The sequence below is a fragment of the Perca flavescens genome, chromosome 18 (genome assembly GCF_004354835.1).
Source record: "Perca flavescens isolate YP-PL-M2 chromosome 18, PFLA_1.0, whole genome shotgun sequence".
NCBI classification, from domain to species: domain Eukaryota; kingdom Metazoa; phylum Chordata; class Actinopteri; order Perciformes; family Percidae; genus Perca; species Perca flavescens.
The window spans coordinates 21,208,460-21,224,361 of record NC_041348.1 but is presented as its reverse complement, the minus strand read 5'-3'; the positions used below and the strand labels follow the sequence as shown (position 1 = coordinate 21,224,361).

At 40.8% G+C, this 15,902-nt stretch overlaps 1 protein-coding gene across 1 annotated transcript; it reads right to left on the bottom strand.

Annotated features, from left to right (window-relative positions):
• Positions 1-513: 513 nt before the first annotated feature.
• LOC114572853 (apolipoprotein B-100) lies at positions 514-15,606 on the bottom strand. The gene is made up of 25 exons (XM_028604635.1): positions 15,552-15,606; positions 14,638-14,750; positions 14,383-14,528; positions 14,086-14,233; positions 13,504-13,656; positions 13,083-13,207; positions 12,745-12,836; positions 12,210-12,660; positions 11,978-12,092; positions 11,727-11,873; positions 11,418-11,629; positions 11,071-11,290; positions 10,603-10,776; positions 10,297-10,500; positions 10,029-10,196; positions 9,551-9,756; positions 9,235-9,405; positions 8,413-8,543; positions 8,083-8,284; positions 7,745-7,917; positions 7,454-7,629; positions 7,239-7,354; positions 6,753-7,120; positions 1,946-6,633; positions 514-1,832 (listed from the first exon to the last, which is right to left on the bottom strand). The coding sequence occupies exons 1-25, from the start codon at positions 15,604-15,606 to the stop codon at positions 723-725; spliced, it is 9,864 nt and encodes a 3,287-aa protein (XP_028460436.1). The 3' UTR covers positions 514-722.
• Positions 15,607-15,902: the final 296 nt, after the last annotated feature.

The following is a 15,902-nucleotide window of genomic DNA, read 5'->3' as shown; positions in this document are numbered from 1 at the left end:
AGAATGAACTGCTTAGCTTGTGAAGTATATCAGAACAGCTCCACCCCAGCAAACTACATTACAATACTGCATAATTTACTGTGTTATGTGCTATTTTGCTTATTTTACTTATTCTTTTTGCTTTATGATAAGAGAGATTTTTTTTTTGTCTTCGAAGCTATTTGTGTCTCTGCTAAATTTAGACTCCTAGGATACAAATGGGCAAATGACAGCAGTATATAGTGAGCTTTTTGTGACTGTGTTCAGTATTAAGTTTAAAAAAAAAAAAATTGAATAACTATATATTTGTGAGTTTGAGGGGAGCAACTTTGACTCAAACTGAAGTGCTTCATGTCAGGAAATGCCACATTTTTTATTGGGAGGAATAATCAATGTAAAAGAAAAATTTACCAGCATGTAAATACCATTTCATACAATCTTTGCTTACACTCCTACTTTTATAAGCCTGCCATGGCATTAGTTTTTATAAACAAAGTTAAATTATATACAATAAATGCACAAAGATGTACAGTATGCAGTACAAACTGTCTTTATTGAAGGCCACATGTTTTATTTTAAATAGTACAAGACAATGGTAGCACGGTAGGACCTGAACAACTGGGAGTCTACTGTAAAATAACAAACAAAATTAATAATTTGAATAACAGAGTAGGGAGACAAGCATCATGGTTGCACAACAGATACAATCAATACAAACACTGTAGTATATCAGCCACTGTCAATTAGTTGAATTTGGCAACAAATGGTAAAGGAATGTCAATCTCCATCTGTCTGTCACCTACTCTCACAAATGGTTCAACATTTTTGCTTTTCTCCTTAAGTGTCTTAATGACATTGTTGTGGAAAGAATTACCATGTTTTACCAATAAATCAATCCAAGACTGGATGTCAGCTTTAAGCTGTTCAAAAGACATGTCAGCCAAAATAATCTGGAGTTTAGCTCTCACAGCTTTTAGATATTCTACAACAATTTTGCGGGCCTTTTCAACCTGCCTGGTAACATCAGCCAGGACACGAGAGTTGATGGCATCATTGTACACATCAGTCACAAAAGTATAAAGCTTCTCTACATTCTGAGATTTAAGGGTTTGGAGAAACTTCTCACTTTGTTCAGTGGTAAACTGCACAAATGCAGATAATTTGTTAATGATATCTTCCAGCTGGATTTCCCCCAGTTTTCTAACAGTGGCAATCACTTGGTCCTGAATTTTCATCAAAGCTACAAACAAGTCATCAATAATTTCTCTTCCTCTGACAACATGGTTAGAGGCAGGAAGGGTGAATTCAATTGCTTGGAAATAATCAATGACTGCTCTAAACATGGAGGCAAAGTACTCTGGAACCTTATGAACAGCCTCCTCAGATACGTCCGCAACAAAAGCACTACACTTCTGGTAGACCTCAAGCCCAGACAACTTCTGTTCATACCCAGGAATCTGGAACTTGGTTTCTTTCAGGAATTTAACGACTGCATCAAGAACAATTTCAACTTTCTTTTGGTATGCTCTGAGGATCAAAATGGTCTTATCTGTGACAGTTGTCTCAATATAATGATTTACTGCTACAAGGTTGTCAAAAGCCCACCTGGACACCATTTTACCCTGCTCTCTTGCCTGCTCAAAAGAAAGGCTTCTAGCAAATCTGTAGATTGTGTTATATGTCCTGACAGCAGGATCAGACATCATTTCCATGACAGTGGGCACCTGTTTTTTCAGGCCAAGCATCATCTCATATGGCATCTCCATGTTCCAGGTTGTCTGAAGGTTCAGCTTCTTAGAGTTAATCACAGACATCTTCAGACCCAAGATATCAATGTCGGTTGTTGGCTCAGACTGTGGGGGAAAATTAAACATGAAACAAATATTAAAATATGAATACACTATTCACATTGAAATCACATTCTATGGTCATTAGTAGGCAAACAAGTAAGCAAAAGTTATCTTACTGGGTAGCGACCATAGAGTCTGGCTTTCACTTGTGCTGGGCGCTTAGTCTGCATTTGAAGTGCAATGAGTCCTGCAGATGGAGTGGACATAGAGACAACAAGGCCTTCATCTGGATTTCCAGTAATCTCCTGATAGATTTCCAAATTCAGGACAGGTAGATTGACCTTTGCTGAATTGGTGATGGAGGTATCCACATTTTCATAGCTTAAGGTGATGGTGCTGTCATGATTTCCCTCAAGCATTGAATGTTTTACAGACAGGACAGAGGCCATTTTAAATCCACCGACTGTGTTCACATTGGTTTTGCCCTCAATCTTTCCGGTCAGAACCTCAAATTCAGAGGTTGAGGAAGCATCGAGTGTAAGGAGAATGCTGTCCTGGTTAAGGATGCTGGCATCAGTTTTGAGTGTGACCATTGCGGTTTTCATGGAGAATTCATAGGTCAGATCACCCAGTACTGGGATCCTGATGCTCTGAATTTTGGGCAGGGTGATTTTTGGAAGGGTCAGCTTACTGAGGGCAGATGGAACATGCAGAGCAGGAATTGTGATGAGACTGATGTCGGGCAGGGGAATCGTGAATGTGGACATTTCAACATTCATCACTGGAACTTTGTAGGCAGGGACTGTAATGGTTTTGGGCAACTCAATGCTATACTTTTCATACTCTGCCTTTGCTTGGTCATAAGATGTAGCCAGAATGGCAGCAGTCTTATCCTTGCAGTTGAGCACTTTCTTGTGCAGAGTCTTGACATTGTTGTTAATGTAATTGATCACTGGATCCACATTAATGTCAATGGTGATCATCTCAGGGCTCTTCATGTACTTCAGCTTGGAGTTCATGTCAAATGTCTGCTGAGTTGTTGTCAGGAGGTAGCTCAGGCCAGTGTCTTCCCACAGAGAGTAGTCTTCCACTCCTCTCCACATACCAACAAATGGCACAGTTATTTCAGGAATGGTAATAGGCTCCTTGAGCACATCCAGATTTGCCTCTCCGTTGATCTGAGAAAATATGTTAATTTCTCTGTCACCATTATCCACGGTGAAGTAATGGGAGTATTTGTACTGGTTGAATCTAGCCCGACCTGTCCAGCTAGCCTGCTGCACTTCAGAGTTCAGGGTCAAAGAGATGTCATTCTGGAGATCCATCTTTCCAGACAGCTTAAATGGAAGGGCAACCTTGACATTCCCCTTGTTCTTGGTGTCAAACATAAGCTCAGTAGGTGTGACCAAAGCAAGCGCAGAGTTTGAGAGAGTTCCCTCAACCTGTCCAGCAAGCTCAGCACTGTGAGAGGCAGTGAAATCAATTTTCATGTCTCCAGCATTAGCCTGGAACTTGACATTTGCAATGCTGCCCTTCATGAAAGGTGTTTCTGTCTCAAACTTGGCATTAATAATTATGTGACGGAAAATGCAGATTTCAGCATCCACATTTTGATTCAGTGTGAGGTGGTTGCTACCTGTTGCTCCAGTGAAAGTCACTTTGGCTGTGTGGAGATCCATGACCAGCTCCATGTCACTCTTGTGGTTTACCTCATCTGAGAAGTCCTGAACTGCATATTTTTCATTGGCCAGATTGTTAATGGTCAAACGGGCAGTGCCAGCCTCAATCTGGAGGACATTCTTTTGATTCATTGAGGTTTCAGTGAAGATGTTGAGGAATGGCATGTTGAGGTCATGTTTGTAGCTAGTCTCCACAGTGGCAGAAACTCCATTTTCAAGGACAAAGAATGCATTGTTGACAAGCTTGGCAACATAGAGCTCAGTGTTGGCCTTTGCAGTAGTTTCAGAGGAAGCTTGAGCTGACAGGCCATAGAGAGTCATTGTTCCGTTGTGGTCAAGTGTGAAACATGACTGGTCAACTTTAACATTCTCAGAGATGGACAGACGACTCATCTTGGGTGCAGCAAAATGGGCACTGGCATCCACATTGAAGTTAAGGCATTTCAAAGTAGATGTAGTCTGTGAGTTAAGGTTGATTTTGAACTCTGGTGTGACTGATGTAGTGGTGGTGTTTTCAAGGTCAGCAGTGGTCCTGAGTTTCAAATGAGGGGAGGTAACTCTGAACTCTCCGTAGAGTTTCCCAAAACAGGGAATCATGGTTATATCTGCAACTTTCTTCTTCAACTCTATAGTGAATGTGTCATAATCAAAAGATTTGATTTTTTGGACCATCCTCATGAAATAGTCACTCATGTCATCAATCAGCTGTTTAAAGTTAAAGGAATACAGTTCATTCACAAGCTCCTGAACAGGTGCCATAACTCTTTTAAGCAAAGGCTGGATGTCAACTGACTTGAGAGCAGAAATTGCAGACTGTATCTTTTCCCTCACCTGATACTGCTTCATAATTTTAACAACCTCATCCATGATGGCCCCGATCATCTTCTCAATCTCATAGCTGGAGAGGATCTCTTCTATTTTGGCATAGATTACATCAAAATTGTTAGCAATGTTATGCTTCTTGATCCAAGCCATGATAGCATCCTTCATTGATTTCAGCACATTCATGACTTTGTCAGTTGGGAACTTGGTTGTCAAGTTGATCATGACGTTTTCTATTGAGTTGAGAAACTTTCTTAAGTCTTGGACAAAGAATTTGAAGTCAAAGTTGTCAATGACCTCCTTCAGTTCGGCCACTTTGTTCTGAATCTTGGCACTGATCTCATACTTAGTGTTGAAGTCTTTCAGCATCTCAATGCTGTGGTCCATCATTTTCATCATTTTGATCTTTACGTTTTCAATAACTGCAGGTAGATGCTCAATGAATGGGATCTGGATGAAGTGGCTATCACTGTTCTTGTCATATTTCACAAATCCAGAGATGCCGTAATCTTGATTGGCATCACTGAAGAGGGCAGTTGAAACAGCTCCTGACATCTCAATACCCATTCTGTCTGCATTGTTAAAGGCACTCATTTCTTGATCAAAAGTGTGCTCGTTCACTGTGGATGCCATCTTCAGTGTGACAATTTGCTCTTGGAGGCTCAGCATGCTGTTGAACTTGTTGTTCATATTTGTGATGATAGTGGTTTTCAGTTTATGGGTGGTTGAGGCTCTGTACTCAAAAGACTGTGTGAACAGAAGGGGTTCTGCCTTCAGGAGGAATTTGCTGTATAGTTCACCACTGTGCTCACCATACAGATACACTGCACCATTGGAGTTGAAAATGGCATCAATGTTCAGAGTGAAGGGTGCAGCAACAGTTTTGACTGTACTGTCCATACGAAGAACTGGTGAATTGAAGTTAGCCACATTGTTGAATTTCATGGTCAGACCAACAACCTCCATATCAGTGGTATGTGTCATTTGAGATCCCAGGAGTTTACCATTGGTATTGCACTTTGCAGAGAAGACCATGTCAATGAAGTTGACTTCATACGTGTGCTTTAGCTCTTCTTCTGAGAAGACTCCCATCATTGTTCCAGTCAGCTCCATATTGTAGGGCTTTGCCTTGAACTGGGCATCATTCACAAAGTTAATTTCCATGATCTTTAGGTCATTTTTCACAATAACTGAGGCAATAAAACGCTCCATGTTAACTGTGATGTCATGCATGTAGGAGTTCCTTTCGTCAAGGAAATTGTCAGTCTTGGAGTGAAGGGAGAAAGATCTCAACGTAAGAGACAGTGAGTGGGTATTTTCGGTTCTCATCTCCTTGAGAGAGCCAACTATGTTGTTAGAGAGGATCAAGCCATCTTCATTCAGTCTGAGGTTCACTCTGTTTATGGTGTTGATGTCAAAGAGGTTGCCCTTAAGGATGCCATTGAGAAACACTTCTGTGCTTGCAATCTTCCCATCAACATTGAGCTCAGCCTTGTTCTCTTTAATGGCTCCCTTAGTGGTGAGAGACATGGTAGCACCAGAGTTGTCAACTCCACCATGGAAAACATTCTCGAAGGTCATTGGGCTGTGCTGAGCAGTTGTTGTACAGCTAGTAGTCAGGCCATTCATGGTCAGGGCTAAGGTTGCCTTGTGAGAGGCAAGGCTTGAGAAGATGTTCAAGGAGGCATCAGCATTTATCTCCAAACCGGTGGGGTTCATAGACCCAGTGAGCAAAGAGTAGGCACGGTTCACCGTGTCATCAGCTTGATTCTCTATCCTGAGGCTGGCCTGTCCTCCAGAGGCAGAAAACTCCATCTGGCTACGAAGTATTCTCTCATCAGCCTTGGTCACAGAGTCAGACTGGATGGTAAGCTTGACATCTTTGTAGCTAAAGCTCATTTTGGTGGTGTGCTTGATGGGGTCAGTGTTCATGATGGTGTTCGACTCAATCAAAAGTTCCTCATTTGCATATGATGCCTTGATCTTGTTTGAAACCTTGAGGATTTCAGAGTTCACCCTCAGTGTACTCTCCAGTTTAGCTTCTTTCTTTGCTGGCTCAACAGAGAAGGTGTGTAGATAAGTAGTGCTAGCAGTCATGGGTCCAATAGACACAGTTCCGTCTGTGTTGATATCTCCAGAGAGCATGTTTGAATCTAGGGTGACCTGGGTGGTAATAGTCAGAGAAGTCTCCAGACCCACAGGGGTGTTGGCATAGATGTTATAATGTCCTGTTGACATTACTTTGTCTGTGACAGCAATGGTTTCCTGCACATTAAAACCTGTGTTCATGAGCATGTGGTTCAGGGAACCATCAATGATCAGTTTCATAGTCTTCTCTGGTGTGTCAGTGATTTTTGTAGCTCCTTTAAAACAGACAAAACAGTAAAATATTAATCAGTATCAACTTTTATGTTGTTTCTCTAGAGATAAATAACAAATGTATACTTATTCGAATTAAAGACAAGAATAAAGATTAAATTACCCTCAGTTGAAAAGGAGAGAAGTTTAATTGGGCTGTCAGCCATGATGCTGAACTTGGCCAAGTAGCTAGGAGACTCTGCAGTGTTGTTACCAGCAGACACAGTTGCCTCCCAGTTATAATAGTTGCTGTTGACCTTGGCAGATGCTTCCACCATTCCCATCAGAGGCAGAGCGAGATCATATTCAGAAGGGATGATAAAATCGATTTGGATCTCTTTTGAGGCAAACTCCATGCCCAGCTGAGGTATTGAGATGTGTGGGGTGTTGAATGAAGGTATCATTAGCTCCTCAGATGATTTGCCTCCAAGAGGCAGAGGGACAGTGATGGTCAAACGGTCCTGGTTGAACTGGTACTTAAATGTGCTATCACTGGTGAAAGGATAAAAGCAGAAAATGTATTATTATGTAATTTAAAGCAGACATCCAACTGGTCACTACATGTTGTGAAACATAGTAATTATTATTTTTAGATGTGGGGTATACTTACAAGTTCATGAATAGGTTTTCAGGCATGGAGGGCATTTCAACACTTGCAATTCCACTCCTCAAAGTCTCAACATAGGGAACATCAGCTGAGATCTTGTCCATCCAGATATCACTGGCCTGATGAAGAAATCACCACATTTGTCATGCTTTAGTCCAGAGGAACTATAACTAAGTCAAGGTCTGCTAAAATAGTTGTAATGATTATATTATCTTGACCTCAACGGCCTTGTTGAAGATATGACGCAGTTTCATGTCAGTCTTGACAACCTGCTGGTCCACAATATCCTCCGCAAACTGCCTGAGCCAGGCCTGGAGAGCTTCAGTGTAAGGCACCAGGATCTTAGTATCAGCATTCATGTTGGACATCAGATGAACCTCAGCTTGGTCTTCACCTTAGATACAAAGCATTTAGCATTTTACTTTTACATTTGAGACAGTGTTTGAGACAAATGCCTGAAATCATCAATCTTTGAAGTCCATTAGCAGTATATTCTTAAACACACATACCATATTTGAATGTGATTGCCTGAATGGAGGAGGTCTCTGGGAGCTTGACATCACTTTTGATCTCCATGGTGAGTCCATCAGCATTGCTCATTGTAGCAGTGATGGCAGCATCAGTCTTGAGTGAGGGGACCAACAGCTGAACCTGCAGCATGCCATCAGTCATGGCCTGAAGCCTGTGATTAATAAAAAAAACATGATCAAGTCACTGTCTGTAAATAAATGTTTTAGCTGTTGTGTAAATGTGGATATGGGGCATGTTACAGTACATAGCTCTAAGTCAGATATATTATTTATTGACAGTATGTTAAACAAAAGATTTTTGTTTTTTGTTGACTTACTTGGCACGGCCAATCAGAGAGAGCTGGGGCACGTTCTTGTTGGAGATCTCAAGGGTAATGGATTTGCCTTTGGCACTGCTGTCGGCCAAGCCAACCTTAACGCCGGCCTCAATATCAAAGTCAGGTACCTGGATTTGTGTGGTAAAGACATTCCTGTTCCTGTTGTACTTCATGGTGGCTGTAGCCTCGGTAGGCTGAGCACCTAAAGTTAGAGAAAGTATAACTTGATTACTCATGTATGTAACCCTATTAAATGAAAAAGGTGGTTGTGGCACAGAAAGACGTCAATCATTACAGGTTGTTTTTTTTCTCCAAATAAGACGTTCATACCCTCAGCTCTCAGGGCCAACTGCAAAGAATCAACCTTCTGGCGGTCGTCCTTTCCTTCGCTGAGGAGTTTGTAGGCAATGGTGGCTGTGTACTCAGAGACCTCTTTAGAAGGCTTAATGTCCAAGGTGAACCTAGGGGGAAAAGAACAAAGTTGAACCCTCTCAAATATTCTATGATATTGTAAAAACACAAGAACAATCATTTTTTAAGTATTTGTGTTTCAAACTTTGACTAATTCTACTAAACATTGTTTATGTCGTTCAGGGATGTGCACAGACATTTGGAGGGGCTATTGCTCTAATCTGGAAACAAAGTATAACTTAGCATGATTCAAGAGCCCAAACCATCACATCCCTGAGCCTCTCTCTTCTCTACAGAACGCACACTAATGTAACGGACGTAACGTAGCTACGTTAGCCTGTTGCTATATGCAGTGCACCATGTGAAAATATAAATACATGGGAGGGCAAGATTGAATGATATAGCGATTTAATTTGATTTAACTTTAGTAATGAAAAAAAAAAAAATATATAAAAAGAAAGAAAGTTTATTTAAGCTATTCCACCAGAGGGGTAGCTAAGCCAATCAGGGCAAACGGGTTGTTGCCCGGGCAACAATAGCCCGTACCTGTCCACATCCCTGATGTCCTTACTGAATGGCATACCAGTACATGTACACACTGAAATATGTCAAATTACAGAGGCGAGACACCATTAAATTACCATTTCCTTGTGATTGAAAGAATGATTATCATTCAGTATGTTGCATTCAGTGATATAAAAATTAACAAAACAATCATAGCTTCTTCAAAGAAAAACTTACTTAGACTCTCCATTCAGGGGGAAGTAAGGAACAGCAGTCTTATCACCAGTGCTTGCACGGAGTGTGTTGGTGCAGTATCTGACTCCAGAGAAGAGAGTTCTGCAGTCTGCGTTACCCTCTGTGTGTGGGATCACAGCAGCCTGACCAGCACCCACAATCAGCACTTTATTGCTATTTCAAAGAAAAAACAGCAACATCACTTTCCATCTTCTAATAACTTTGTTAAACATGCTGTAATAAACATTGCCATCGTCTACTAAAGCACTTAAAAATATATATAATTTATCAAATATAATTTATGAATGTTATTTTTTACCCGATGCTCAAGAGCTTTGTGGTGCCCTGTGGAGTGGGGATGGATAGCTTGACCTGGTTCTGTTCCATGGTGATCTTGGCATTGAGCGTGCTCTCATGGTACATGTTGGTGTGCATCTCAACAGCGGATACAACGAATTCAGGGACATGGACTCCCATCTGAGTCACAAACTCAACTCCAATAGAGGGTGTGAACAGCAGCTCATTCTGTACACAAAAACAGATCACATGAAATTAAATTAGTTGCAAAGTCAAGAAATAAATAAAATGACACTTCTACTATTGTACAACTACTATGACAGTCGACAATAGTCTATATTATTTATATTGAATTATTATTGTCATAGATTTTAATACAACTTTGCAAGACATTTGAGGAAGTACATCAATGAAATAGCAACAGCATAATAATAAAACTATGATTTACATTTTTGATAGAGCATTGAGAGTAGTTTGAGGACAAAAGATGGAAAATCTACCATGTTTGGAGCCATGCGAAGGCCTCCCTTTGCTCCAGGAGTGAATGTGCCTGACAGAGCAAATGTCAGAGGAAAGCCAGATGCTGTTGGCATGATGAATTTGTTGTCCATGAAGATGTAATGGGCGAAGATTTCATTGTCAGTGCTGGACATCAGTTTAGCCACAACCTGATAAAAAAAATCAATGGTCACTTTTTAATTCTCTCTCACTATGGTACAGAAAAAACAGGCATTATATTAAATAGATAACAGGAGTTCAGAAGAGTACCTGGGTAGGAATGGTCCTCATGAAAATCTCTGCATACATCTTTGCGTTATCAACAAGGGACTTCAGTTCGTTTCCCTTGATGTAGCCAAGCTCAGCTCCCATGATCTTCAGGTAGGCCACGGCCTCTGGGGACTCTTGACTCTGCAGATCCTTTACCAGCTTGTTGAAGTTGCGAACAATTTCTCTTACAAGATTTTCGGGAATCTTAGGAAAAAGTTGTATTAGTTATGGTGGTATCAGTGGAAATGATTAACATAACTTATACTTAAAGAGTGTTTAACAGAAATTATAACACACAAGATATACCTTTTTTTCTTCTGTGTCCAGGGGAGAAACCCATTTCTCCACTTCTTCTTTCATCTTTGGTGGTATCTTGTCTAAAGTCCAGTACAGAGTCTTGCACAAAGTGTCAGGGAAGAACCCGGTCTTTCCAAACAAAGCATCAATGGTTGGCTCAAAGCCCCTTCCTTCCATGCCAATCTATCAGAAAAAATAAAACAATTAGATTAAAAAACCGTGTGGGTTTAGTGTGTTAAAGTGTGAATTTGAGCCAAACAATTATCTTACATATGCTATTAAGTTTTAATTTCAGGGAGCAGATGGGTAGGGCTGGCCAAATTAACCAAAAAGTCCAATATAGCAAACAATATTAAGAAGAAGAATAAGTCATATGAATTACGTTTACTGCTGCTAGTGTTTACAGTAAGTGTAAAACTACAATTTGAAACAGCAACAAATTACTGATTATAGTACGTATACTTTAGTACTACATACCTCCCAAAGATCCATGTTAAAACCAAAAGCTTTTAGGGTAGTTTCCAGCATCATCTCCCTAGGCAACTGGCTACTGGGATCGAAGACAATGTTGCCCTGAATGGCGGCCTGCATGCTCTCATGTGCCATGCCAAGGTTGTAGTTGCGGGACTTCTTGGTGTAGTCGCTGTGTGTGGTGACATCAGTGTCCTGCAGGGCATCCTTTATCTTCTGACCGAGCCTGGGGTAATAATAAAATGTAAAAACAAATCAGCTGAATATAAAAAGGTGGGTGGTTAAATCGGCACAGTATTTCCATGAAATAAAGCATAACTTGTGTTGACAGTTGAAAGGCTCTCCAATCTTACTTCTGGGTCTCTGAATCAGTGGAGGAAATTATATTGTAGACGTGGGAGGTCACAAAGGCCTTGATCTGCATGTTCTGCTCCTGCTTAAGCAGCTTTTTCACCATCTCAATGTCACTGTCCTGAGGATTCCTCATCAGAATCAGGTAAGCTGCCAGCCGCTTCTGCACAGCACCCTTGGGGTACTGGCAGACTCTCTGGAGGTTAGCTCGAACCTGGATAGAAAAACAACAGTAACATGTTTGTTATTGTGGAAACTCTACAACTGGGAATCTAGGATAAAGTTCATTCGGGGAGGGGGATGTTAGTTACCTCATCTGTCGCAGACATGCGTCTGAAAGCCTGGATGGCAGCCAGCTGCACAGACAGTGTGGTTGCAGGCTGTCTCATGCACTTCACCAGGGTGGTCTTTATTGCAGCGTCAGCAGCCTCCATTGCATCTCCCATGTTACCAACAACCTGGATGGAATAGTATTAACAGTCAGAAAAAAAACATAAAAGTGGAAGTTGCCATAAAAAGTAATATGTTTATAAGCTGTCTATCTTCACAGCTGGTTACCTACCCTCAACGTCAAGAAGGTCAGATCTTTCTCCCCAGCGCAGTCTGCGCCCAGGAGGGAAGTCATGTACTCAGAGACGGCAGTGATCTCGGGGGTGACGCCCTCAGCCTGATACAGTCTAATGACAAAGTGAGACATTAGTAATTAATTTACAACAGAAACCACCACTCACTGCTACAGTACTGTGGAAAACTTTCTTCAGATTCAAAAAAAGATGATATGTAGGTTTACTTACTTCCTGACTGCATTGCTCAGGGCATACATGATGGGTTTGCTCTGCTTGTACTGAGCCATTGCCAGCATGTCCTTTACCATGAGGCGGGAGGGGTTAGGCAGCAGTCCCAGGGCGTAGACAGCAGCATCAACCTCTAGAGCAGCATCGTCAAAGGTCCTGAGAATCTTCAGCATGGCGCTGGTGCACTCTGGGGTGCCGCACTGAGCCAGAGCTTGCCATGTCAGAGATTGGGACATGTCCATCATCTCAACAGTAGCAGATCCCAGGACGTCAACCTTCAGGCCACGCAGCTCAGACACCAGTTTGTGAAAGAGGCTGGCACGTTCCTCACCCTGAGCGGTCTGTGACAGGGTGTTCAGCTGCTGCATGGTGGCAATGGCAGCATCCTTGGTCTGCACAGGGGACTTTTCGTCAGCAACATCCATGGCCAAGGCCTTGAGGTTGTACTCATCTGAAAAAATATATATCATAAACAGTGAGAAAATGCCGCAAATTTGACACATTTGACACACAAAGCAATTTTAAAAACCGAAACACTCACTGCGGTCAAAGATTCTGTCATTGATCTTGGCGGTTTCTCTCAGAGTCACAGTCTGCTTCACCAGAGTAGAAATTCCATATTCATTCCTGTTTGCAGAAGAGAAGAGAGAATTTCACATATTGGTCATAATAGGGAATAATTACACCTCCCAAAAGTAGTATTTTTATAAGGCATATATATGTCAAGAAATTCCCTAATTTGGGCACAAATAATAAAACAAACCTACAATTCACATTTTTTGCTCTTGAGAATTGGAAAATAGGGCGCGCTGTACACTAGAAATGGATCACTCTTCTATTATTTAGTGGATTCGTCATTGTTTTAAAACTCACTGGTGGGAGAGGGGCAGGAAGATGTGTTTCTCTGTGCAGGTTCCACTAGTCATGTGTTTCTTCTGGTTGTCAAACTTGTAGTTGCAAGTCTGGGTGCTGCTAATCATTTTGGACAGAGGGTAGTTCTAATGGTAGAAAAACAACATCAATGTTTTGTTAGATTATGAAAAAGAGCACAAAGGGAAGGAAATAGCATGTTGAAGATTAATTTGATGTTTTAATTTTAATTTTCACTTTTAGTGTTATTTTCTATTCTGTTCAGTTTTTTGTTTTCTCTTTCTAAAAGGCAATCCATCAGTGGATTTATACTGTTGAAATATAGCTTCTTTTTAGTTTATATTATGCTATTAAAACACAATCTACCAACTCTTGGCTTTAGTTTGTGATGGTGACAGTGTGAGGTAGTTGCTTAATCTCTTACCATGCCAGTGATGAGTGCCAGGGGACTAGTGACCTGCCTGCGGGCAAAGAAAAAGTCACATTTGGAAAGATCCCTGCTGACAGTCACATCGGTGGCGATGTCCTCTCTGGCGTTGACGCTGAAGTCGGTGGGGCACACTCCATGCACGGTGGACTGAAAATGATGAGAGGCATCATCAATACCAAGGATGTTGGAAACAATAAAAAAAAAAAAGTGGCAAATGTGGTAAACGTGCTTTTTGTCATTTAGCAACCTCCATAAATCTGATTATCAATTCTACTGAATGATTACCCCCCCCCGTTATGAGAGCCGGTGATGCCATTAGCAAGATAAACTTATCTAGGACTTTGAGCTGCAGCTGAAGAATGTCATTTTGCGAACATCATGTTACTGGAGTGTACTTATCACCTGTGACTGGTACAGCTTATCTACTCATTGTGCAACTTTATTTTTTATCGTTGCCTAAGTCTACACCATAATCAGAATCAAGATCTACATGGTGACTCTGGCCTAAATTGATTGGCAACTGCTTTAAATACTGACAAAACTAAAAAAAGACAATAAAACAGTGAGGGGAGCTACCATTTTGTTGTTCTTCTCTTCTTCCATTACTGGCACGATGAGAGCAGAGACGATTCCCCTCTTGATGTTCAGGATGTTGACAGGCTCATCATCCTCGGGGTAGAGTCTGACGTCAGTCTGTCCTTCGACTGTGATCTTCAAGTTGTTCCTGTTGACGTGGACAGATCATCATTTACAACCTGCCATTTAGACCATCCTTTTCTTCAATTGTAGCCACTTTTCTAATCAGACAGTCCTCAATTGTAGGACTAAATAATACAGGTGAATGTTAAATCTTTGCTGTATTACACAACTTACTTGGCCATGGCAGCTTTAAAAGCCTGAGCTTCCTCAGCAGGACGATACACTGGGGTTCCTTCTGTGTCCACACCAGAGATCTCGCTCAGAGAGCACTCTGTTGTGCGGATGATGAAGCTACAGGTCTGGGGCACTTCAACCTCAACCTGTGCAGCAGAGTAAACATTTTTTTTTAGTACTACTGTTTGTTTTCTATTCTATTCAGGGTTACACGCCTGTTGTGCTTGCAGAAATAGTCTAGGTTGTGTGACATACTTTGCAGGAGACTTTGGGTCCACTCTTATTGTCGGTAGCTCCATTCACGCCGTTTAATGTCTCAGCTTCGTAGTCGTACACAAACCGCCGGAAGTTCTTGAATCTTTTGGCCACTAAAAAATATTTATAACATCATTTAGAGCTCAGTAATGTTGATGTTTAGTACACTGTGCATCTTTTTACACTTATATAAGAAATTCTCAGATCTTGAAATACACAAATACTAAGAAAACACGATCAATAATTACTGACAGGTGGGCTCATTAGTAAGCATTCAAAGGTGTATTTATCATGTATAAACACATCTTATAATAATTTAGGAAAACAATGTTAAGATTGATAAAGCAACTCACATAAGCAAACTGGAGATTGTTCCTCAACACTTCCCACATCTTGCTCTGTAAAGGATGAAAAACTGTGTTTGCTTGACGTTTTGAAAAAGCCACATTAAGCTGCTGTAAAACTAAGCTGAGAACAATTAAATACTTAATTAAATAAAATCTGTATTTATAAGTATAATTAAACCATCATTAAGCATTTATTTTTTAGCTCATTTAAAAAGGGTTTTAATAGCATCACAGCTAACACAAATAGTATGACAAAATGAATGCTCGAGTACCAAACAAGCTATCAAATATTGCCACAGACAAAAACAGCAAAATCTTAAAAGAAAATTATCTTTTTTTTCCTTTTTTTTTTAAATACCAAGCAATAAAAGTCCACTAACCCTTTTCTCTCAAATTTAGAGAGATTTATTTATTTATGAGGACAATGCACATTAGTCAACATTTCTGTAAATGTGCCAGTGTTAGCCAGCCGGCTACCTTTCAACAATTTTCAATAGATTTACACTAAAAATTGTAGAACTATATACTTAAATTCTATTAGCTTCAAAATAAAAACACAATACTTACGGGCTAGTGTGTATGTGCCCAGCAGCAGCAAAAGGCAGAGCTTGGTACTCCCCATGATGGGATAAGTATAGCTCCCGAATGCCTTGAGGTAAGAAGAGATCTTCTCTTTCTGTGAGGTCCAATTCTTATACTCTCGACCCTTGGCTTTTATAGTTCTCTCTCTATGTCATACTGTTTGTGATCTCCAGGACTTGCAACTGTGTTGCCCTGGTTCCAAAGTCTAAGCAGTCCTTGTGGCAGGCCAAAGGTCAAAACGTTTCACAAAGACTTGACTGTCAGCACTGGGTGGGGGTGTTGTATGTGATTACAGTATGTTACATCTTACATCATCCTCTTCAGCTTTTGTTTTAT